Genomic DNA, 25,505 nt, shown 5'->3' with positions numbered 1-25,505 from the left:
CTCTTATATTTTGATTTTTCAGCAACCACGAGGAGAGCGGGGAGGGGGGGGCAATCGCGGAATAAGGTCATGGCCCTGGTGAAAGGAGTTCACACCTTTCCTCCTCCTGCGTGTCATTTTCATGACCTCCACTCTTCTCTCCGGAGCTGCTAGTTGCTTTGTGGGGCAGGAAGCCTCCGAGTGCCTGTTACGCTATGAACAGGGAGAACAATTCGGGAATAAGGTCACAGCCCTTGGGAAAGGAGTTTACACTTCTCTTCCTCCTGTGTGTAATTTCCTTGACCTCCAACCTTCTTTCCGTAGCTTCTATTTGCTTTGCGGGGCAGGAAGCCACCAAGTGCCTGTTATGTTATTTTTTATGTTATGTTCTATGTTACGTTAACGTGGCATAAAACGTAACATAAAACAATAACATAAAAATAACATAACGTAACAGGCATGCCCTGACCTGGACAGCCCAGGCTAGCCTGATCTTATCAGATCCCAGAAGCTAAGCAGGGTAGGCCTGTTACCCAAGGGATCTCCCTTCATTGCGATTAAGGTTTTTGCCTGCTTTTGGAAATCCCAACTGGCTGTGTTCATTATTGGACTCTGGCACACCAGGCGATGGGCCCATTTGGGTAACAAGCCCTGGCTAGTGTTTGGAAGGGAGACTTCCAAGGAATACCAGGGTCATGACGCTGAGGCAGGCAATGGTAAGTTACCTCTGAACGTCTCTTGCCTTGAAAACCCTACGGGGTTACCATAAATCAGCATACCCAGCTCTTGGACTGGAAGGGAAATAGGCATGGGGAGAAAGAATGTTTTTGAAATCCTTCTCCTAAGCTCCCAACATGAGCCATATCCCACCCCGGGTCCGTAGCCAGGATTTTTTTTAGTCGGGGGGCATTTAAATTTCTTAGGGGGCACTGGAGCTGCAGTGGCTCAAGTGGTAAGACGCTGAACTGCAGGCTGTGGAAGGTCAGTAGTTCAGCAGTTCGAGACCCGAGTGACGGAGTGAGCTCCCGTCTCTAGTTCCAGCTCCTGCCAACCTAGCAGTTCGAAAGCAAGAAATTGCAAGTAGATAAATAGGGACCACTTCGGTGGGAAGGTAACAGCATTCAGTGCGCCTTGGTGTTTAGTCATGCCGGCCACATGACCACGGATACATCTTTGGACAGCCCTGGCTCTTCGGCTTTGAAACGAAGATGAGCACCGCAACCCTAGAGTCGGATTCGACTGGCTTTCGAGCAAGGGAACCTTTACCTTTACTTTACTGGCTAATCAAATGAAAGGAATACCCGGCTCCTTCCTCGCATCCGCCACCACTTGGGGGCCCTGGGCTGGATGGGAAGTCGCGGGGCCTTGCCAGTAAGTCAGGGGGCCTAGCCCCAGGATGCCCCACTGTAGCTATGGGCCTGCCCCACCCCCATTTGCTTTCAAGCCTGAAAAACCTGCAGGAGACATTGGTTTGGGAAATCGGCAGAGTCCCATCTAGCTTGGTGCATTATCACTCAGTTGTTTAAATGAACAATCAAACTGATGCAGAAAGAAATCTTTCTCCATAAATATGAGAGACATGAAAGCAGCCAGCAGAGCACTGCAGAGGCGGGTGCGGGGAGAAGAGGGTTTTTCGGGCTTCCAGAGGACTAAGCTAAAAGGCTTCTGTGCAAATGGGAAAGCTCTGCTAATCTCTGCTTAGGACAGGGACAACAACTCGCCCTGGGGCTTTTGACAGAACGGTTCGTCACTAGAGCCCAGGAGTGGGCAATGTTAAAGCCAAGACAGGTGTCACATTCTTGACAGGGTGTTCTTCACCCCTGGCATGAGCCAAGCTTCCCCTCCTTACACACATACATTCCTCATAAATCGAACGCGTGACCAAGCTCTCAGTCTTGGGTCTCCCCTTATTCTATCAATGGTCTAATTTTTTTTAAGCAGCGCTCACTCACGCACTCGTGTACGCATCCATCTTTCATCTAACGAAAAAAACCCCACACCACAATAACCACAAACTGCTTGCACAAACCATTATGAACATTTCTCCAGCAGTCTGTTCCTAACGACACAGGCACCAGCCAATAGGTGCTTGCCCAGCCCCAGCCCCCCTCTCCTTGCTCTAGACACCTGCGGAATTGTTCCCTCTCCTCCTCCGCTCACTCCACATCAGAAGGTGGTGTATGTTTTCACAGCAGCAAAAGTGCGTTAAGTCAGTCAATTCATTTCCCCCCCATACACTCACAATGTGATTCTATTTACACCCATTGCAGGGTGTGAGGGATGCCACTCCAAAATTTAACTGGGAACCATCTGAGGAGATACTTGGATATATTCTCTTTAAGAGGTCACAAGGTTGCCTCCGAATTTAACGGTGCATTTCTATGCCATCGTGGCCTCATCGGCTGTTTGGCTCAGATTTTATGATTCCCTGTTCATTACCTGGTCTACAATGAGTTGTGAAGGACTCAGGATAAGTTGACTTTTTAATATACAGATGGCAAGCTGAATTGTGCTCCCATGTGCCATGTAGGAAAAAAACAACCAGTGCCAGAGAGAGGAATGAAGAGTGCTGGGTCAAGTATTCCCTTGATTCTATGGTCAACACAGCGCCGAGAATAAATGAAACTGGTGGCAGCAACATCAGTTTTCTGCTTATCTATGAAGGATTTCAAACTGCCTATCTATTCCGTTTCAGGAACTGGTTACTAACGGATTTTTCCCTGTCATTTCAGACAGACCCATTTTAGTAACTGGTCCCTAACGGAATATATTTACCTGTTCATACAATGCCGGTTGTCTCCTGTTTGGGAAGCGTGTCTGAGGCGCTGTTGACGAAAACTGCTTTCCTCAGGTCTTCAATCCCTTCTTCCGGATCTGAATCGCTACAGTGGGCTGTGTAAAATGCCTCATAGAGCTTCCTCCAGTGATGGGTTTTTCACACCTCCCCCCCCCCAGTGCCCAATCTCTCCTTTTTTAATGTTCTATTGGGAGTACTATAACACTGAAACATGATGTTAAATCAGCGCCATAGCGCTCCCAATATAACATTAAAAAAAGAAAACTTTATCGGGGAGACTGTGCACGTGGAGAAAAATGGCGGGAAAAGGAAGTGGCACAGTTAGAAATGGCCACAGTGCTTCAGAGACGGCTCCTTACCGGAAGGGAAATGTTGTATGAAACAGTTGCCCTTGTACTGGTTTCCTCCGTGACAGGCCAATAACGGAAACCATGCGGTTTAAAAGGGTAATGTGAAATCGACCAATATCAAGGAAAGAGTTGGACAGCAGACCTGTCTGCATGGATGCCTGTAGCAGCTTTTGGAAACGGGCAGACACTACAGTCACTCCGAGGCTTCTTTCCACACAGAACCAACATACTGATAGGGTCACGGTAACCCAACACAAGGACGATGTTTTGCCGTAAGTACAGAACAAGAAGCCCCATTACAAAGTGCAGGTTGGAGAACTGTGATTCAGAACCTAAAAAGGTTAGTCAAGAATAGAAGAGGGCCAACTCTAAAAATCTAATTATAAAACATACAAAAATATACATGTATATAGGCCCAACACCTTTTTGATCAACACTGCTTTTAATCTAAGGAACATTTTATTGGGAACATTTGGCTGACAATCTCAGAAGAATATACAGTTGACCAGAGAGAAGTACTACTGGACAGGTGATTGCACTGGAGGCTTCATTTGTATTTTTGTATTTCTTTTCTCTGCCCAGTGGTTAAACTTTGGAACAATTGGTTTCTGGTCTTTATTCCATATATGTATGATTGTATGTATTTTTGCATATCAGCCAACATGTTCTGTCTGTATTAGACCTCTGAGGAAGTCCTGTAAAGGCTGAAACGCGTTAGGTCTATCTTATTAGCCCTTGTATGTTTTTATATTTGTATGTGAGGTAGGAATGGGCCCTTGTTTGTTATTTTAATTTATGTTGAATACATACATGTATATCTTTGTATGTTTTATAATTAGATTTTTAGAGTTGGCCCTCTTCTATTCTTGACTAACCTTTTTAGGTTCTGAATTCTAGGTTTAGGTTCAGTCTTTTCCCCCTTTTTTCTTCTTTGTCCTTACTGGAGAACTGTGATCACATATCGCAGAAATCGGCATGTCACCCACTACCAAGTGGCTTTTTCCTTCTTAGAGCAGTTGTGTAAGTATTTGAGCAAAACAAAACAACCTCAGTACGGAATCACCCTCCTCTGGAGAGAGCCTCCAAGAATGGATCTCAGCTTGGACACACCCTAGATTTCACAGCTGCTAGCTAGCATTGTCCTTATAGCAAAAAATAAAATAAGATCAGAAGTAGCCAACACACTTGGCTTGAAAGGAAAAAAAATATCATTTTTTTTTAGAAAGGTGCAAATATGCATGATGGGAAAAGTGTAATACAAAATCTTATTCCTTGATTCAGCCAAGAAGGACACAGTATAATTGCACTGGGAAGAGGCGCCACTACGAACAAAGCTTATATGTGTAGAGAACACCAAGCAACCACATTCAGAAAAACAAAGATAAAGGGGAGGGGGAAATGGGAGATTCCACTGATTCGCTGATATTCAACATCCCAGAATTTCTCTTCCTCATTTGTTTGCAACACACACAATCAAGAGTCAGGAAGGTGTGACATGCAAGAACAGTCAAAATGTTTAACCCTCCCCCCCACCAGCTTTTTTTAAGCGTCCGACGTCGATTCGCCGACTAAAAAAAAAACCCGGGTGGGGGGGGGGGGGGAATCAACCCTTATCGCAGAGTCTCTGAAGGCACTTCTGATCACATAATATCGACGAAGAATTCGCAAGGGTTGCCCATGGCCTTCTGGAATGACTGACGGCTCCCCGTCAGCTCAGGAGGGACGGAGCCGAGTTCTCGTACGGGAGGCCCTCCGGGAGGCCCGCTTGTCCCGTAGACTTTGGAACCCAGCTTTGGGAGGGTGTAAAGCGGGGGGACTCCCGGGGGCCCATACGAATGGTGGCTGTGGGGGCTCCTCTCGCTGGGGGTGGTGGAGACGTAGCTGCGGTGGCTGAGCTGGCTGGGAGGCCGCTCGTGTCGCGCGATGCTACCCCCTCCCCCGCTCCGGGCAGTGTGATCCGACTCGCTGCCGCTGCCAGCCGATTTGCGATCCTTCTCCCGGTTGAGCGCCCTTCGGCTAGTCTCGCTGTTGCTTCGGTTAGAGCCGCTGCTTTTACTTCCTGGGGGAAGGGGAAGATGGGAAGGGTCAATGGAAGAAAGTGAGGAACGCGGGTTAGCTTGAATGCACTTCCTTTGCTGCCCGCTATATCGATTCCCCTTGGAATGATTATAGAACAGCAACGATAACAATCCTGCATGGCACAGAAGTCTGCGTGCCACGGACGGATACAGGATTTGACTTGATTATGGTCACTAAGACAAAAGCGGATGAGATTCTATCATGCATGGATGCCCGGAAACTGTGTAGAAGCAACAACAGAGCAAAATAGCACAAACAGGATGGCTTTTGAGATGAACAAAGTAAGGGAAGCAAAGGAACAATCTCTGAAACATAGTAGAAGACTCTCAAAGCCCAAACGGAGCATAGCATTTTGCGCAAACACGAGTTCCAAATAGTTCTGAGATTCCGACCCATTTCAGTGGTTTTTAACATTATGTAATCATGCAATACAGTGGAAATGCAGTTGCAGAGCAGCTGATGTTGCTTGGAGAAGGGATGCCAATGCTTGGAAGTGACCTGCCTAGTTCTGAGAAAGTTCCCCTAGAGGTTGAGCCAAGAGATGCCACAGGGGATGAGATACTGCATAGGTGCAAACACGGGACCCCCCTACAGAAGGCAGATGCCAGCAAGATAAAGCATTTAAGCAGTTGCTTTGCTTGCAAAGGCAGGGGAACTGTCCCATCCTGGTTCCCAGACACCTTCGGCAGTGGCTCAGAGGAAGAGGAGAGGAAACCTCTATAGAAGAAGGTCAGCAGGAGCTGCCTCAGGGATCACTGACCTCAAGACAGCCTGAGTTCTAGACCAAAAATAAGTACTCTGTGGATCATGCAAAGGAAGACGACATGAGGGTGGAAGAGGGTTAGATTCCCTTGCAAGCTCCCAGCAGACAAAATGAGAGCACCACCGCAGGTCACCTGGCGACACCTTGCAAGATTCCAAAATATTCCTTTCAGCTAAGGAGCAGAGCCTGGACCAATCCACTTATCTGCTTTACAATTTTGTTGCACAATTGAGTGTTTAAAAAAAAAAAAAAAAACTCTACCAGAGCAACATCTAGCTCACTTGGGAACTCTCCAAGGTCCTGAATAACTCAACCTCCCCCCACTACTTGAATCTGCATCCTCGAAACTGATATCTGTTAACTGAAACCGGCTGATCCATTCCAGACAATTCCGGTTTCAAGTAGCCCTTGCTCAAGACACACCTGACACCCTGCTCACAGCCTGAGCAGTAGAGAGGCACTGGAGACAACTCAAACAAAAATAAGCAAGATGGGGAAAGAGAAGGGAGAAGCAAGCTAAATGTTTAGAAGGACAGGAGTACAAGAATCTAGATGATCATGCTATGGACCAAGAGTACTTTTTACAGAGGTGCGAGAAGCTTACCAATCCCAGCCATTCCTTTAGGAATCCTTCAGTCTAAGGCTTGCTCAGGACAAAACAAGGGAATAGCAGTTACAAAAAAGACACCCCCCCAAGGAAAATGACACAGCAGCAGCAGCCACAGCAGAAATGTTGCCACCAGGCAGGAAGGAGGAAGAAGAGCCAAGCACCTTCTGGGCTCCAGTACCCATTTTTTCCTGGGCATGCTCATGCAACGCATCTGTGGCCCTTATGGTTCATACAGGTTGGGGAATTGTTGCACGCTGGCTCCAGGATTGCCCACATGATTGATGCAGCAATGCTACAACCACTGCAGGCTGACAGGTCTGCATACGACCTAGGGTCAGTCCTCCAGATGAGACAGTCTGCCTCCAGTGACGGATTTTGGGGCACCACTGAAGAGTTATGGAGTCTGTTTTTCCCACCATGCAAGACGCTGTGCTTTTCCGCATTCTCATTTGTAAGTTCCTGTTCTTTGGGGTTGTTTTTTTTCCTGTTCCACACGTTTTGCTTCCTTTAGTGGCTGATATGATATTATACTGGTTTACGTCTGACATATCTCCCTGCCGATTTAAACTGCAGGTTTTTATGCCAGACATAAACCTGCGCAATATTGAATCGACCACTAGAGGCAAGAAAACACGTGATGTACAGACCCCCCCCTCCCCTCTGAAAAAACAGGAACTCACAAGCGAGGAAAATGAGACTGGGGAAAAACCCGCTATTACGTTTTCTGATTTGGGTTCTCAAACTTTGCAGTCTACCTGTATCTTACAAGCATTGACTTGGATATGGAAAAGATTGGGGCTGGTGGAGATTGTTATCTTTCTGGTCCAGAGGAACATAGTCCACTTCTAGTTATTTCGCCAATCCATACTTTTTTTGATTGTTTATGTGTAATGTGTATTTCTGTGTGATGGTTTTCACCCAGGGGTGCCCTAGGGCCTCCAATCCAAAGGATAGACTAGATTCATCTCTGCATGGCGTCAGCAGTGCTGTGGCACCAGATTCTCCCAGCTCACTCATATAAGGCCCCAAGCTTAAAGCTATACTGTTGCTAGTCAAGTGTGCATCCTACAACAATGCTCAAGGAAATGCTGATTGCCACTCTGGGGTCAGGAAGCAATTTCTCTCCAGGCCAGTTTGGCTGGAGATCTTGGAGGTTTTTTGTCATCTTCTGGGCATGGAACAGCAGTCACTGGGGGTGTGGTGGGAGGTATTTGTGAATTTCCTGCACTGTGCAGGGGGCTAGATGAAGAGAAGAAGAAGAGAAGAGAAGGGATTGGATTTATACCCCGCCCTTCACTACCCAAAGGTGTCTCAGAGCGGCTTACAAACTCCTTTCCCTTCCCCTCCCCACAGCAGACACCCTGTGAGCAGTGTTCCCTCTAAGCTGAGTTAGTGTGAGCTAGCTCACAGGTTTTTAGCCCCCGGCTCACACATTTTTGCCTTGGCTCAGGAAGGAGGGCTCCAGAGCCAACTAATTTCTGCTGTAGCCAAATCACTCACTCACAGCTTTAATGCCAGTAGCTCACAAAGTAGAAGTTTTGCTCACAAGACTCCACAGCTTAGAGGGAACATTGCCTGTGAGGAAGGTGGGGCTGAGAGAGCTCTTGACAGAAACTGCTCTTTTTCAAGGACAGCTCCTATCAGAACTATGGCTTGCCCAAGGTCATCCAGCCAGGTGCAAGTGGAGGAGTGGGGAACCAAACCCGGTTCTCCCAGATTAGAGTCCGCGCACTTAACCACTACACCAAACTGGCTCTGGAGGTCCCTTCCAACTCTATGATTCTAACTGGTAGGCGTGTATGATGAGAGAAAAAAAATTGTCATAATTTTGGATCTGGCCTTTCGGGGAGGGGAATTTCACCAACGATTGCTTATTTTCAGGTAGGACATTACTGGCTTGAGACTCAACTCAGTGTGGTTCTGGAGTTCGGGACCATTATTTTCAATGGACTATGTACATGAGGGTCTGCGGCAGCTGTCTATAAAGCCACCAAATCCATATAGAACATGGACCTCCCTGTAATCTAAAGACCCCCTAATATTCAAGCAGGCTGAACAAAAGGGACTCAGTTTTGCAGACCCAAAGCGGGTGACTCTCCGAGCAGCCGCACTTCTCTGCTGATTCCTAAAATGGCGGTTAAGCAGCACCCTAGCTTGTGTGAAGTCCTTCTTCACCCAAAGAGTGATTAACACTTGGAATTCACTGCCACAGGAAGTGGTGGCGGCTACAAGCATGGACGGCTTCAAAAGGGAATTAGATAAGCATATGGAGCAGAGGTCCATCAGTGGCTATTAGCCACAAGGTATGGATAGGGACTCTGGGGCAAGGGATGCTCTGTCTTCTTGGTGCTTGGGGGGGCAACAGTGAGAGGGCTTCTAGTGTCCTGGCCCCCCCACTGGTGGACCTCCTGATGGCCCCTGGTATTTCTGGCCACTGTGTGACACAGAGTGTTGGACGGGATGGGCCTTGGGCCTGATCCAACATTGGCGTCTCTTATGTTCTTATGAAGGAAGGCCTAGGGCTGAGCCGGGATTTGAACATGAGTGTTCCCAACGCTGACCTCCGGCGGATTCGGCAAATGGTTAAAGTCAACCAGGCAAGGTAAAGAGACAGCCCGAGGAGACCAAAACAGCCCCCCCCCCCCCCACAAGGTGAGCCAAGACACTGCTAATCCATGCAGACAGCTTCATTAAAATAACCATCAGCCGGCCAATTTGCTACGGCGCAAAAAGAATCCACTCCATGCATGAGGCACTCGGGGAACCAATGAGAAAAGCCAGGGCAAAGCAAAGCGGGGGAAGGGAAGGGGAAAGGGGGGCAGGGGGAGAGGAGAGTAAGCCAACGGCCAGGAGGAATGGAATGGACTCCCGGAAGCTGATTCTACAAGAAGACCTACCTTCACTTTGCTGGCTCCCTGCGCTGCCACTCCCGTAGCTGAAGCCGGGATCCTGGTAGGCCGGCGGGAAACACGGAGGGGCAAGGGGGTACTGGTAAGGATAGCCCTGCCCCAAGGGCCAAGGCGTGGCCGAGTGGGGGAGGGGGCCAAGGGTGTCTTGATCCGAAGCCCCGCTGGAACCGTTGTTAAGATTCAACGCCGCTAGATCTGGGCGGGAGAAGAGGACAGTGAGGAGGATGCTGGGAAGACGATGACAGATAAATAGATCGGAATCCGGCAGCGACTTATCGAGACCAACAAGATTTTCGGAGTAGGAGCCCTCAAGGGTCAAAGCTGCCTTCCTCCAAGGAAGAAGAAAAGGAGGAGGAGGAGGAGATTGGATTTATACCCCGCCCTTCACTACCCAAAGGAGTCTCAGAGCGGCTTACAAACTCCTTTTCCTTCCTCTCCCCACAACAGACACCCTGTGAAGTTGGTGGGGCTGAGAGAGCTCTTTCGAGGACTGCTCATGACAGAACAGCTCTGAGAGAACTTGTGACTGACCCAAGGTCACACCGGCAGCTGTATGTGGAGGCGTGGGGAATCAAACCCGGTTCTCCCAGGTTAGAGTCCGTGCTCTTAACCACTACACCAAACTGGCTCCCCCCCTTCCTCCAAGGAGCTCAGGATGGCAAATATGGCACTACTCCCCCCCCCATTTTTCCCTGACGACAACCTCACGCGATAGGTCAGTTGGGGGGAAAGTGGCGAGCCCGACGTGAACTTTGTGGCTAAGCCAACCCAGTCTTAGTCAATGCACTAACCTGGAACGCCGCTCTGACTCACAGAAGATAATTTTTGAAATTTTATTCCTAACGTTTGTAGCCTGCCTTCCTCGAGAAGTCTCGAGGCGGGTTACAGAACGAGAAGACAACGCAGTGTGACTTTTTAATTGGGACAGCAACCCTGCCCTGGATGGCTGAGGCGAGGCCAACCTCCTCAGCTCTCTGTCAGACTTACTGCCACAGAGATCTCCGAAGACGTAGTAGCACTGCTCAGAAAAGGTGATTTTGTTCACAGTGTGCCTGAGGTAGCCATGTTTTAACATGTTGCTGGCGTACTTCCGGGCCTCCCTTCGGTCTTTAAAGCCCTCCACGTGCGTGTAAAGCCAATCGACCACGTCAGCTCCTGTAAGACGGAAAAGGGGTAGTAAGAGATAGATGCGGTATCCAACTGAGGAATCCTTACAGCAACCCATAAGGGAGGAAAGTGTTAATATGTCCCCCAAAGAGCATTACGCTCGATAGATCAACATCAAATGGTGATTCCCCGGCCTGAAGGATGTCCGCCTAGCGTCAATGAGAGCCAGAGCTTTTTCCGCTCTGGCACCGGCCTGGTGGGACTGTCCCCTGAGTGAGATACGGGCCCTGAGGGACTTAATGCAGTTCCACGGGGCCTGTAAAATGGAGATATTCCGCGAGGCCTATGTCTGAGGCGGCGTGAATCCAAATTGTATTGGCTTCCCGCTGCTCTGCCGTTCTGTCGCTCTGTTCCATCTGCGTTTTTTCCATCTTGCATTGATTTCGTCTGTCCGTCCCCCCTCAGTTTTAGTGACATCTACCTGCACACATATAAGGAGCCTTGGGGAGCAGATAAATTACTGGTGCCATCGACAGTAGTTTATTAGTATAAAGTGAGATATTGATTTTAAACTGTCTAATTTAGTCACCCCTTTACTTAAAGATATGGAACTGCTAAATGTGCGAGCCCAGGTGTCATGGCTACGACCGGATACCAACGATCGTGTCACCCTCTCAGTGGCAAAATTCATAGGCACAATAATCAAATATAAGAGAAATAATACTGAGTAAGGACTTTTAAAATATTTTCTTTGGTTCTAATGTCTGCTTAAGGTGATAGCCGTATGAGCAGTACTAGATAGATAGATAGATAGATAGATAGATAGATAGATGGATGGATGGATGGATGGATGGATGGATGGATGGATGGATGGATGGATGGATGGATGGATGGATGGATAGATAGATGGATGGATGGATGGATGGATGGATGGATGGAATTCCAGATGTGTCATTTGGCCCTAAATCCCAGCAGTGGGTGACCCAGGATGTACTGGGATCAGGGTTCTGGGGAAAACAGGGCTTTATCTCCCCCTGCACCTCCCACATTGTTTCCCTGTTCAGAACCGCCCACCCTGCGGAGTTGTTTTAAGTTGCTTTAATCCTGGTAGGTACAAAATAGGTACCTGCCTCTTCCCCTGCATAAACTGCTGGGGCTTAAAACAGCTGAGCCGGGCTCTATTTTTGGTGGAGGAGATGATGGAAAGGGGGAAATCCCCAATTTTAGGGGCCAAAGATACGCACTAATGGCCCTCAAGTATCACTGGGTCCCGAGATCGCTCTGAACAACGCAGCATCGTGTGAGCCAACTGCAATTGCACATCCAAAGCAGCAGGAGGCAATCTCGTCCTAAAGAAAACTTCAGCTAGTTTCCTCTCCCCTCCCCTCCCAAGAAAAAACCCACAAGAAATGGAACATTTTGCCCACAGCGGTTAGGACTGACATCACCGTGTGTGGAAAGTCCGCAGGCTTTGCCAGTTTCCTGACTCACCGAATTCTTGAGCAAACAAAAAAGCAAGTGCAAACATCATCCCTGTTCACGTCTTTGTAAACACAATCCCGAAGGGCGACCTTCACGCAAAAAGCCGGGGAGACTCACCTATGACGGCGTTGGAGATGGTGATTTTTAGCCACATCCTGTCCCGGATCTCCAGGCCTGAATCCGGCAACTGCATCACCTTGACAATGGTGGCCATGTCGCTCTTGACGGTTAAGGGGGACTCGTCCAGTTCTGAAAGCCAGAAAAGGGGTGGGGTGGGGGGAGATTTCTCAGTCAACGATGCAAGGGGGAAAGTGGAACAAGAGACGGACAGAAAGCAGTTTTGCACACAGCGGGAGAGAAAGCGGAGGCTGCTGGAGCGGGAGGTGGACGGAGCCGCCCTGTGAGGGCTGAGCCATGCGAAAGCTTGCCTGCAGCAGCCTCAGCAGAACAAACAGGGCTTACACAAGAGAGATGGGGCCCGGTTTTAGCGAGACTGGCCTTTAGATTCTGCCCCCTGCCCCGGGGGAAACATCCCAAGAGTCTGTGTTTCAATGCGCTGTATGCAGAAGTCACATCTCTCCCTTTAAAACAGAGGTCCCCAACGTGGCGCCCGTGTGCGCCAGGGCACCCGCCGACACCTTTTCTGGCATCCGCTAAGTGTTTTTAGGAAGTGGGCGGGGCCAGGTAAGACTTTTGCCCAGCAAGGGTTCTGATTGGCTATTAGAGACTTGACAATAAGGGGGACCCACGATACTCGCGGGGGGAGGAGCTCCACATGGAGGAGTAGGCTTGCCAAGTCCCCCTGGGAGGTGGGGAAACCCCCACCCCAGAGGCCCGTTCCCCACTGCTGGATCGGGCCCTGGGGGGCGCTCCACCCCGACCTGAACGTCACCAGGAAGTGACGCGATCACGCAGGGCACACTGGGGGCGGGGCCATGACCATCTGATGGTTATGCGCCCGCCCCCAGCGTGCCCTGCGTGATCGTGTCACTTCCGTGTGATGTGGATGTGGCGAGCACGCGCTTTGCGTGCGTGCGCTCCAGGAGCAACCCGGGAGTCCCCCGCTCCGGATCAAGGTAATACTTGGCAACCCTATGGAGGAGGAGGAAGCAGCCACAGGTAAGCCTTCTCCCCGCCGGCACCAACGGGTCCGCCAAGCCTTCTCCCCCCCAGTACCAACGGTAAGGCCTGCGGGCCCACTAAGCCTTCTCCCCCGCCCCCCGGCACCAATGGAGAGGCCCGCGCGGCTCCCGCTGGGTCCGCCAAGCCTTCTCCCCCCTGCACCAATGGTGAGGTCTGTGCGGCTCCCGCCGGGCCTGCCAAGCCTTCTCCCCCACCCCCCAGCACCAACGGCAAGGCCCGCATGGCTCCCAGCCACTGGGCCCGCTAAGCCTTATCCCCGCCCCCCGGCACCAATGGCGAGGCCCACGTGGCTCCCAGCTATCAGGTCTGACAAGCTTTCTCCCCCCCCCCAGTGGCGGCTGTGGTGGTGGCGAGGAAGTTCTCAGAGTGTTCTCTGCGCACGCACAGGGAACATTCTTTTACTTTTGGGGGGGATTTAAGTATCCTCCTATAGTTTTTTTTTATCGATTTCAGGTTTTTCTGCACATCTGGGGATTGCCCCAAATGTGCAGGAAAATCTCTTTGCCCCCTAGGTGCCCTCGATGTGCGGATTTAGATATCCGCACGCTGGGGGCGCCTTGGCTATTAGTATATAGATCGGCTGTACGGATTTTTAAAAATGTTGCTTCGGCAGCAGCTGCCACCACACCACAAGGATCTACACTGTGAAGTGGCGGCAGCCATTTTGTGGCTGGCTCCACCTCCTGTGGTGGCCATTTTGTGGCAGCCATTTTGCTGTAGCACCTACCAGATTGTGTCAGAATTCCAAATATGCCCGCAGACGCGAAAAGGTTGGGGACCCCTGTGTTAAAAGGATCCCAGACCTGAGACCCAGAAAGAGTGGTTGCCAGATAGAAAAGAGAAGACATGGACTGATGGCCTAGTCTGTATGAGGCAGCTTCAAGTGTCTGGTGCTCGGTCTGAAGATGCGAGGCGGTTTCCTTGCACCACCCCCATTCCTTTCAAAACAACTTGTGCAAAACTTTCAAGTGGACTGAGCAGGGGAGTGTGTGCGATGTGGATTTTCCTCCCCCCCCAAAATCTTCGCTCAGCCCAGCCATTACAGGACCTGGCTGATCTAAAATGGAGGCAAGGATCACCCACAGAACGTGGAAACTTGAATGCCTGGGCCGCTGAGGCTCAGTGCTAAAAAGGAATCCAGATTTGGTGCCTGCCGAGAGAAAACCGAATTCCGCCGCCCAGCTATAGCGCGCAAACTGCAATTAGTTACAGAGCTGCTGGCAGAACTCAAATCCAATCAACTCCGGTAGCGCTGGATCCAAGAACAGCCGTTACGCTTTTAACGGAATTTCAAGCACGGCGTGGATTTGATGCAGGCAGGGAAAAAAGTATTGTGCTTTTTTAACCAAAAAAAATTTCTGTATTCTGCAATCATGGAATCCTTATTTTATACCAAGAATTCTGCAACTTTGCAAAAGGCAAGAAAAAGTGGGTGGGTTGGAGTTCGAACCATCCGCCAGGCTCTGAATCTGCCTGCAGCGCTTACCCTTTGCTAGGGCGTGGGATTGGGACCACACCGTCAGCCACCGGTGGGCAGAAGAGACTGCCCAACAGATGCTGTTCCTCTTGGCAGCAGAGGAGAGGACTCGCAAGAATGAGTTTAAATTAAGGGCGGGAAGGCACCGGCTGGATCTAAGGGGAAACCCTTTTGACAGTCAGAGTTGTGCAACAGTGGAATCGGCTGCCTCGAAGGAGGTGGTGAGCTCCCCCTCCCAGCCGCAGCTGGACAAACCCTTGTCAGGGATGCTCTAGGCCAGTGGTGGCGAACCTATGGCACGGGTGCCAGAGGTGGCACTCAGAGCCCTCTCTGTGGGCACACGTGCCATCGCCTCAGCCAAGCCTAGACTGTCATTAAAGTGTGGAATTCTCTGCCAAATAATTTTAAGTAAACGAAAGCATTTGGGATTGCTTTCCTGACTTTGTTTGGATCATCTTAAGTTAATGTATGGGTTGTAAAACCTCAGTATTCAGGTTAAATGGCCGTGTTGGCACTTTGCGATAAATAAGTGGGTTTTGGGTCGCAGTTTGGGCACGCGGTCTCTAAAAGGTTCGCCATCACTGCTCTAGGTTGATCCTGCATTGAGCAGGGGGTTGGACTAGGTAGCCTGTATAACCCCTTCCAACTCTGTGAGTCTATGATTCTATGCATGTGCTCTGCAGGAACCCAACTGAGGCTCCCAAGAGTAGCTCCCAGTTGGGAGTGGGACGCTGAGCTGTAAGCAACCTGCGGAGCTGGCACAGTGGAGAGAAGGGAGAACAAGTCCTGGCGGTCCGGCCCCAAGGAGAACCCAGTAGGCAGGAGGATAGGACCCAGGGATAGTAACCAGGCAAACTATTTATTTATTGAATTATCTGACTTATAGACCGCCCTCCCCCTTGGGTAAGGCTCAGGGAGGTGTGACCAAACTGACTACTGCCCAGGAAAAACCCAAGCACGATCTGGCAATTGTTAAAGGTAAAGGCAAAAGTTTCCCTTGCTCGAAAGCCAGTCAAATCCGACTCTAAGGGGCGGTGCTCATCTCCGTTTCCAAGCCGAAGAGCCAGCGCTGTCCGAAGACTTCTCCGTGGTCATGTGGCCGGCATGACTAAATGCCGAGGCACATGGAATGCTGTTACCTTCCCACCACAGTGGTACCTATGTATCTACTTGCAATTTCTTGCTTTCGAACTGCTAGGTTGGCAGGAGCTGGGGCCACAGATGGGAGCTTTACTCCGTCGCGTGGCACTAGGGTCTCGAACTGCCAAGCTAGTGACTTTCCGGTCTGCATCTCAGCACCTTAACCTCCAAGCCACTGTGGCAATTGTTAGACACCTACAAAGCACCGAGGATACTAATGCGCTGCCCGGCTGGGTGGATTTACCCAGAGCTTAGGAGAACATCATGGCGTCCTCAAGCCTGCAATTCTCCTGCTTACCACAAGGGGCAGCACAGAGCAGACCAGAAGGCTCCCTACTCTAATCCCAGCTGCAGGGTTTGAATTCACACCTCGTCACCGGCAGAAACCCCCAGACCCCTTTCCAGGCCTGTAAAAAGAGAAAGCAGCGTGTGCCAGAAGACAGACCGTGAACATTCATCTCCTTGCCATGCGCCTCCAAACACACAGTACACATCATCAACCACATGCTGTTCGCCCACAAAGCTCCCTGGGGGCCTGGATGCAATCAGCTGCCAGAGCTCTGCGGCAACGCTTTGGCTTTGCCTGGAAGTTAGTTCAGTTAGTAGCAAGGAAAAGCGACGTGTGGTTTCATTTAAGGACATTCCAATTTGAGCGTGTGGGGAGCAATAAAACCAGAGAGCTGGTCCCTGTTTTGGAGTGAATTGCGAACGTCTGGCAGGGGAGGAAAGCTGGCTGGGCACGGGATTTCAGGGCTGCCTGGCTCAGTTCGCATGGAGCCGTGCTCCTGAAAACAGATCTTTCCTAAACGTGGCTGTTATCAGTTGAGACCCATGCTCCCTCTAAGCTGTGGAGTCCCGTGAGCGAAAATTCTACTTTTTGCGCTACTGACATTCAAGTTGTGAGCGAGCGATTTGGCTGCTGCCTAAATCAGTTTGCTCTGGAGCCCTCCTTCCTGAGCGGAGACAAAAATGTCTGAGCCGGGAGGCTAAAAAACTGTGACCCAGCTCACACTAACGCAGCTTAGAGGGAACGCTGGTTGAGGCCCAGCCTCAAATTAAACAAAGCAACTTTTAGACCACGTGTGCAAAAAAAAAAAAAAGTGGTAGAAAGTGCTTTCAAATCATAACTGACTTATGGAGACCCACGGGGAGGGGCCATTGCTCAATGGTAGAGCCTCTGCTTGGCATGCAGATGGTCCCAGGTTCAATGCCCAGCCTCTCCAGTTAAAAAGGACCGGGTGATGAGAAAAACCTCTGCTTGAGACCCGAAGAACTGCTTCCAGTCTGGGCAGGCAACACTGACTGCGATGGACGAAGGGACTGATTCAATATAAGGCAGCGTTTTATACGTTCGTAGAATGTTCAAGGCAAGAGATGAACAGAGGTGGTTTGGTACTGCCTGCCTCTGCCTAACAACCCCGGGTTTTCTTGGCGGTCTCCCCTCCAACTTACTAACCAGGGCTGACCCTGCTCAGGCCTGTTGCCAGGATTTTGTGGCTTGTGGGGCAAAAAATTTTTCTGGCGGGGCTGCCATTATTTGCCATAATGAAGGGGGGTGGCACGGGCCTCTCCCCCTCCCTTCCTGCAAGTTTTAAAGGGCCCTTCAGCTAATCAGCGGGGAGCACGTGGCCCACCAATCAGCTGGAGGGCAATGTTCCCTCTAAGCTGAGTTACTGTGAGCTAGCTCACAGTTTTTTAGCCTCTGGCTCACACATTTTTGTCTTAGCTCAGGAAGGATGGCTCCAGAGCAAACTAATTTATGCAGTAGCCAAATCACCTGCTCACTACTTTAATGCCGGTAGCTCACAAAGTAGAATTTTTGCTCACAGGACTCCACAGCTTAGAGGGAGCATTGCTGGAAGGTCCTTGAAACCTTGCAGGAGGGACGGAGAAGGGTGCAACGCCCTCCCAACTTCTCAAAAGCATTTAAAGGGACCCCTTTAAGTGCTTTTGGGAACAAGTGGGGGGCCGCGCACACCTGCAATCCAGGTCGCAGATTCCTGGCTCGGAGTGCACGCACCCCGGCCCCGCCGCTTCTTCTCAAAAGCACCCATTCCTTCCTTAATCTATTTGTCCTCTTCTCGAATATGTACCTGCCTGCCAAATCTGCTGCACGGTGGTTGTTTTTTAAACTCCAGCCCAGCCCCTTCTTTTTGCAGAACAAAGCTTGAGTCCAGTGGCACCCTTAAGACCAGGCACACAAAAACGTGTAAGCAGAATTAAACATTTTTGGTCTTAAAGGTGCCGCTGGACTCAAACGTTGTTCTGCGGCTTCAGGCCAACACGGCGACCCACCGGAACCCTTCTTTTAGCAGTCCGATTACGAGGGCACCTTTTCTCCCGCCTTCCCAAGCTCATGTTGCCGGATAAAAAGGCACCTGAGATGGTTTTGCGTCTCCAAAGGAATGCAAACCGTGTTCCGATCGTCTGCTGATAACCATCGGCGGGCATCTGAGACTCCATCAATCTCAAGAATGCACCGAACAGGGGAGTGGGTTTTTTTTTTTTTTTGGTGTGGGGGGTGTTTGATAAAGTTATGGCAAGTGCTCTTCTCCCTGATCGTTCTTTCTTCTCCACAAACGAAGAGACCTCCTCGCTCATCCTAAAGAAGGTGAACGACCCCATTCCGGTCTGCAAAAAGAGAAGCCGTTCTCTGCTGAGGCGAACCCATTAGACTAGCTGTCGCCTCGTTCGGCAGCCCCCAAAAAAGAGAGATGCGATCGGCTCTTTGCGGGACTGCTTTTTAAAAGGAACGATCGAGGCTTGAACCAAAGAACTCGTGGGTGGAGGCTGGGGCCTGGGAGTTACAACCCATGCAGAGGTTTCAAAAAGTCACTTTAAGGCACAAAGGGGGGAAAGGGCCAGGGCGGGAAGGCAGAAGCCAGAGGCGGATGAAGGCTCACTGGTGCCCGAAGCACTGGCCAATCTTGGTGCCCCCCCTCCTTTCCACACTGACCCAGTCCAGAGGTCATTTCGGGGGGATCGCGGGGGATCGCAGTTCCCCCGGGTGAGGTACGGGGGGCGGGGCACATGACGAAGCCCCGCCCCCTGCTTCCGGCCGCCCCGCATCTGGCCCTCATTCAGCCAGGAGGAGGCAGGAGAAGAGGGAGGGTAAGTTGCTTCCTCCCTGCCTCTCCCCACCCCTGCCTGCCTGGGGCCAGGGAGGGCCTTCGCGGGGCTTCCTTGCACTCCCGCCGGCCTTGCAGGTCCACCGCCGGGCCCCTCATGGGGCTCGGCAGTGGAGCTGCAAGGCCGGCGGTGGCCAGGACCGTTGGGGGCGGGGTGTGTGGCCTTATGACACACTTCCGGCGATGTCAGGGGGTGTGGCCTTATGACACACGTCCGGTGATGTCAGGGGGTGTGGCATATGCTAATGAGTTATGCTAATGAGTCCCCCTAGCTCTTTTTCTACAAAACGACCCCTGACCCAGTCCATTTTAGTTGTTGACCTGTCTGACCAGATATACAATGCAGGTTGCAGCAATACGAAAATGTATTCATAGGATAACACAATAGACTGTACAAACTAAGCTTTTCACCCTTTTCCCCAACTTTGTGGTGCCCCCTTTGGCCCTGGTGCCCTGAGCACGTGCCTAGTCTGCTTAATGGTTCATCCGCCCCCGGCAGCATGGTTACTTTAGCCCCATCTCGTTAGGTCTTGGAAGCTGAACAGGGTCGGTACTTGGATGGGAGACCCCTCAAGGAAGGCTCTGCAGAGCAAGGCAATGGCAGACTCTCCCTGCTTCTCACTTGTCTTGAAAGCCCCTTGCTGGGGCTGCCATAATTTGGTTGCGACCAGACAGCCCTTACGTACACACACTGACAGGTCACCCCCCAAATTCATTTGGGTCGCGTTCAATGCTCCCTCTAAGCTGTGGGGTCTTGTGAGCAAAAATTCTATTTTTTGAACAGCTGGCGTTAAAGGTGTGAGCGAGCGATTTGGCTGCTGCATAAATCAGTCCGCTCCGGAGCCATCCTTCCTGAGCGAAGACAAAAACGGGTGAGCCGGAGGCTAGAAAACTGTGAGCTAACTCACACTAACTCAACTTAGAGGGAACACTGGTCACGTCCCATCTTCACAGTCTCTGCTCCATGGACTCCTGATCTCCTGGACAGGTAAGGTCTAATTCCCCCAACGCCCTCCTATTATTCCCGCTTCACCTCTTTACTTACAGTCCTTGTGTGCACGTTTTAGAGTGTGTTGTATTTCTGCATGTGTGCATTTTATTAGGATTTCTTCTTTTAATAAAAACAACCCTTTTGGTTCAGCAAAGGACGGATTGTTTGAGAGTTCTCCAAAGGAAAAGATCCCCGTGAACGTAGGCAGGTCCTCGCTAATACCCCACATCTTGCTGGGGCCTGCCATTTAGCTAAATTCCCCCAGAAACTGAAGGCAATCATTCAGCTTCTTAAATCTACACTAGTAGGGGTAACAACAACACCGGTCCCTGGAACTGATAGGCAGTATGAGGACTCTGGATGAGTCAAGGCTTGGTATAAAGACCAAGATCAACCAGAGCAGGACCTTCTGCTGGCTGCGTATCTGAGATAGATCGAGACGGGTAGCCATGCAAGTCTGTCTGCAGCAGTAGAAAAGAGCAAGCGTCCAGGAGCACCTTAAAGAGTAACCAAATTTGTGGCAGGGGAGGAGCTTTCGTGAGTCAGCGCTCACTTCTTCACTTCCAGCTGTATCTGAAGAAGTGAGCGGTGACCCACGAAAGGGCCTATTCCCTGCCACAGATTTTGTCAGTCTTTAAGGTGCTACCAGACTCTGGCTCTTTTCAACTGCATATTCGAGGTTCACCTCAAGGCCAACGCAACCTGTGGACCGACCAGCCGGCCTTGGGAACCCTGGCTTGGAAGAGTCCACCTTCCAGGTTCCGGATTTCACTAGGACTGTCCACAACACTGGCGTAATCTCTGACTGTCATTTCACTCTCTGGCCCAAGCAAATGAGTTTCCAGCACGCTTATGAGGTCCATACTGTAATGTGCTCAGAGGGGAAAATGAGAATCTTTTTTAAAAAGGGGGGGGGAGAGGATGCTGGCTCCAGCATGGGGATCAATTTGGGGGGCGGTCAGCTATCAGTACACTGGGCTGGATGAGCCAGTGATGCGAGGCGACTCCTTTTCTCTCCACTGCAGAGAAAGCAAAATTAGTGCTTGGCCCTTTAAGGGCTCCAAGAGAATTCTGTATGGCCATTTGGGACGTTCTGATTGGGTGACACAGCTGCTCTCTCTCTTAAAGGGCCAGACTTTCTGCAATGGGGAAGATAAGTTTTATGCTCCCCACAGAGTGCCAATCAAAATAGTCGTTTTGCTGCTGCCGCTCTTCGTTTTTGCGCATTTTTGTTTTGTTTGTTTCGTTTTTGTACAGCTCTACACTGCCGGCCCTGCGCAGGACGAAAAACTTCCCGGTTCTGGCGGCAGTGTGACTTACTTTCCGAATCGGGAATTGAGCTTGTTAGTGAGGAGCTGGTAGAGGTGATGGTGCTCATGGAGGGGCTCATACCGTAACGGGGGTACGCTCCCGTCAGGGCCGTGGTATGAGAGATCCAGGCCGCGGGGTCGATCGGCCGCACCGGCTCAGCTGGAACGCGCAAAAGAGAAAGGAGAAGATCACAGTTAGTAAAATATCCCCTCAGTCAACAATCCTTTAACCTGCTGTTAGCCAAAGATTTGCAGCGCCTTGATTTTCTTAACAACATTTGCTCGATACTCCATTCCTGATGATCTTTTGGGAGCATCCATTGATAAATTCCAGCTTAGAAACTGGATTTACGACTCTGACGCCCAGCTAGACCGCTCACTGATATTAAAATCAAAAGCAGCAGCATGGTACAAACTAATCAAATTGGACCATACTAGAACTCCATATTTAGTCAGCATCTCCAAATATGTACTTAGAACGTCCTTTACTTCCCTACGGTTTTGATCAATGCCAACGAAAATTTTGGAGGGCCGCTTTAATCAGATTCCATTGGCCCATTGTCTATGTATTTGTGGCCCCCACGTACTCAAGGATTTACCTCACTTTTGCTCACTGTACTCCAGTCCGACGGCTACATTTTTAGCAAGTATTTTATCCGGTCTTCGTGTATACCCAGTTGAGGATCCATTTTTGTTATCTGACACCGATGCATATGTTTCTTACAAAGTTTCATCATTTGCCCTTGCTGCAAACAATATACATTCCAAGGTGGCAACAGGAAGGGACACTATCTAGGTTATGGTATTAAATTAGTCACATTTTGTTACTGACTTTCGGCACTTCTGTATATTCTGATATTAGCCTATAGCTTGTTTATAATCTGCATTTTGTTGCTGAGGGTTTTGTAACCTTGTAACGGCCAATGGCTCTTTACAATAAACTGAACTGAACGGGACAGTTAGTAAAACGGCCTTTGGGATGGAATCCCCTAGGGCAGGGGACCCCAACATGGTGCTCCGCTGACACCCTTTTCACCACACCTCAGCAGAGGGGGGGAATATGTGTTCATCAGGCTGCTGCCACACAGGCGAATTCCCGAAGAGGGCCATTGAGGCTGGGCTCACTGTCCACCACACCTCAGTAGAGAGGGGGGGGGGAATATGCCTTCAACAGGCTGCTGGGCACACAGGCGAACCTCCGAAGAGGGCCACTGAGGCCCAGGCTCTTTTTCCACCCCTCCTCACCAGGGAGGGGGAAGCCTCTGAAGAGAGCTCTTCTGAGTCCAACTCTTTCCACACATGCCTTCAGGGGAAACTGGTGACAGCAAGAGCAGGCCGCTCTGCTGTGTGAACCCCTAGGCAGCCAAGGCACAGAGAATGGTCCTTGAACAGCACCATTTTTTAGTCATAATGACACAGTGGAAACCCACAAGACATGTCTTCTTTAGATGTATTATATTGTTCGCTAGAATAAAAACTGTGAAGAGAAAAAAGTCTCCTCAGTCTCAAAACTGCAGTGAGGGAAAAAAACACAGAGAACAGTAGTGGAGATCATCTCTTCGCGATGGCAAAAAGAGAACTGAGGGAGTAGCGGAAGTATTTTTGGAAAGTGGGCGGGGCCAGGTGGGGCTTTTCCCCAGCAGGGTTTCTGACTGGCCGCTGGAGATCTGATTGACTGTGTCTTTTTTTTTTTTTAAATGTTTCTTCGGCAGCGACTGCCAGCACACCGCAAGGATCCCCACTGCGTCGCTGAAAGTAAGCTGTGTGTATGTAAGAAAACCATTTTAAACAATACGTTCAGCATTTCAGGCAGAAGCTCTGCTTCGGGATGCCTTCTAAATATAGGGTTGTCGTCCCCCTGGTGGGGGCAGATTTCCCCCAGATTTTGGGCCCCCCATCCGCTGCCGGCCAACTGGCTGGAGGGGGGAGCCCCGGCCCTGAAGAGCCCCGCCGTGCCCACCAAACCTGGAGCAAGGTGACATCATCGTGCTGGATACATTGGTGCGAGGGACGCTCTAGCATTTGGCTAAAACCTCTATGGTGACGATAGAGTTTTTGGAGCAAATGCTAGAGCATCCCCTGCATGACATGCCCGGCACAATGACATCATTTCTGGGTGAAGATCCCAGGGAGCAGCCTGGAGCCCCCCGCTGGCAGACGGTAAGCACCTGGCAACCCTATTTAAAAATTAAGACCTACAATTAGAATTCTGCCTAACCTTACACCTTGACATTTTGTTGATGGCTCCACCTCCTAAAGCAGCCTTTTGTGGCTGAGTCCACCACCCTGTGTCAAAATTCCAAAGGGGCTTGCGGACTCAGAAACGCTGGGGACCCCTGCCCTAGTCAATTCATTCAGCCTGGGCAGGACAGCGTCCTACATGTGGTGCCAGCCCCACATATGAAGAAGAAGAGAAGAGAAGATATTGGGTTTATACCCCGCCCTTCACTACCCGAAGGAGTCTCAGAGCGGCTTACAATCCCTTTCCCTTCCTCCCCCCACGACAGACACCCTGTGAGGTCGGTGGGGCTGAGAGAGCTCTTTCGAGGACTGCTCTTGAGAGAACAGCTCTGAGATAACTTGTGACTGACCCAAAGTACCACCAGCTGTTGCATGTGGAGGAGTGGGGAATAAAACCTGGTTCTCCCAGATTAGAGTCCGTGCTCTTAACCACTACACCAAATTGGCTCTCCCAAAATGGGTGGGAACGAACCTTGTGAATTTATACCTTCTTGCCCCAGTGAGCACCACAGACCACTGGGTACTGAAACTAGAACCTCACACCTCGTGGCCAGAGTCAGGCCCAGCAAGTTAACCAGGGCCTGTGCGCTTGCAGGATTTAGCACCTATTTCGGGTGCAGAAACCCTGCTGGTCATGTATTCAAATGGATCCTTGTGACCCATGAGATCTAGCAACATAACCTCATAAGAACAGCTCTGCAGAATAGGACCAAGTTCCATCGAGGTCAGCATCTTGGTCCCAAAGGCAGCCAACTAGATACGTCCGGAAGTTCTCAAGTCCTCCCCCATTGTCTGCTCCCAGCATCTCATACTCAAAGAGATATACTACCTCTGAACATGGAAGTTCTATCTTTGAACGCGAATCATTCAAGCATGGCGTTCTCCAGTGCTTTCCATCACATCATGAGGCAAGGCGTTCCAGAAGTTAACTATGCACCATGTGTAGAAACGCTTCTTTTCATCAGTCTCCTGGCAATGTTTTACTGGGTGACCCAGTGCCAAGTACAAGGAGAGAGGGCAAAAAGCCATCCTCTCCCCATCTTGTTCATCCTTCATTTTTAGAAACCTGTTGACCTTCCATGCAGTTGCTTCTTGCTACAATAATTGCTCACTCACCCCTGGGGATTGTGAAATAACTCCTCGGGGTAGGATCCCAGCATTTGGCTACTGTTAGGCTGATGGGCCTGAAAGCAAAATGGAATAAGAGTCAAATCCAAGAAATGACCATCTTCTTCCTTACGGTCTGTGTCACGCTTTGAATCAACCACCAGGTTCTAGGCCTTGTTTCAAATCTCGCCATTCCTCTGAATCTCCTTTCTGAGCTGAGCTACACACTCAGCAAAATCACAGTGTCACATAAGAACATAAGAGAAGCCAATGGCCCATCCAGTCCAACACTCTGTGTCACACAGTGACCAAAACTAAGGTGCCATCGGGAGGTCCACTAGCGGGGCCAGAACTCCAGAAGCCCTCCCACCGTTGCCCCCCAAGCACCAAGACCGCCTCTTCCCGCATGTTCCCCCAAGAGCGCTGCGATCTGGGAGTCTGGACCTCCTCGAGGTCCCAGGCCCCCGGGACATCAAGTTTGCCCTAACCAAGGCCAGGGCTTTCTCGGTGGCGGCTCCTACCTGATGGAATGAGCTCCCGGTGGAGATCAGGGCCCTGCGGGACCTAGTGCAGTTCCGCAGGGCCTGCAAGACGGAGCTCTTCCGCCAGGCTTTCGAATAGGAGCCGCCACCCCACTATTCCACCACCGTCGTGGTGCCTTAAAGGATGCACCGACGAGGCCCTGAGGAAGAACCTGGACAATGTAAGGAAGATCCAATAATTGTAGAGCACCATTTTAGCTTGTATTTATTGAAATTTTAATGTATTTTATGTTTTGTTTTTGGCTTGGCCGCTGTTAGCTGCCCTGGGCCGTATGGGTAGGGCGGGATATAAATCCCAAGAATAAATAAATAAATAAATAATAAGAAGAGCATCACTGCCCCAGACATAA

At 50.4% G+C, this 25,505-nt stretch overlaps 1 protein-coding gene across 1 annotated transcript in view; it reads right to left on the bottom strand.

Moving 5' to 3' along the window:
- Window positions 1-4,722: 4,722 nt before the first annotated feature.
- Window positions 4,723-25,505, bottom strand: part of DVL1 (dishevelled segment polarity protein 1) — a 79,143-nt gene continuing 58,360 nt past the window's right edge. The window contains exons 9-14 of the mRNA XM_015420602.1: window positions 24,623-24,690; window positions 21,276-21,425; window positions 12,194-12,325; window positions 10,475-10,642; window positions 9,476-9,682; window positions 4,723-5,185 (exon numbers count right to left, since the gene is read on the bottom strand). Of these exons, the coding sequence (XP_015276088.1) occupies window positions 4,767-5,185; window positions 9,476-9,682; window positions 10,475-10,642; window positions 12,194-12,325; window positions 21,276-21,425; window positions 24,623-24,690 (1,144 nt within the window). The 3' untranslated portion in view covers window positions 4,723-4,766. The remainder of the gene's footprint in view (window positions 5,186-9,475; window positions 9,683-10,474; window positions 10,643-12,193; window positions 12,326-21,275; window positions 21,426-24,622; window positions 24,691-25,505) is intronic.

The sequence above is a fragment of the Gekko japonicus genome, unplaced genomic scaffold, assembly GCF_001447785.1.
Source record: "Gekko japonicus isolate JY-2015 unplaced genomic scaffold, Gekko_japonicus_V1.1 scaffold908, whole genome shotgun sequence".
NCBI classification, from domain to species: Eukaryota; Metazoa; Chordata; class Lepidosauria; order Squamata; family Gekkonidae; genus Gekko; species Gekko japonicus.
Note: the sequence above shows the minus strand (reverse complement) of the source record. Positions and strands in the feature narration are given on the sequence as shown.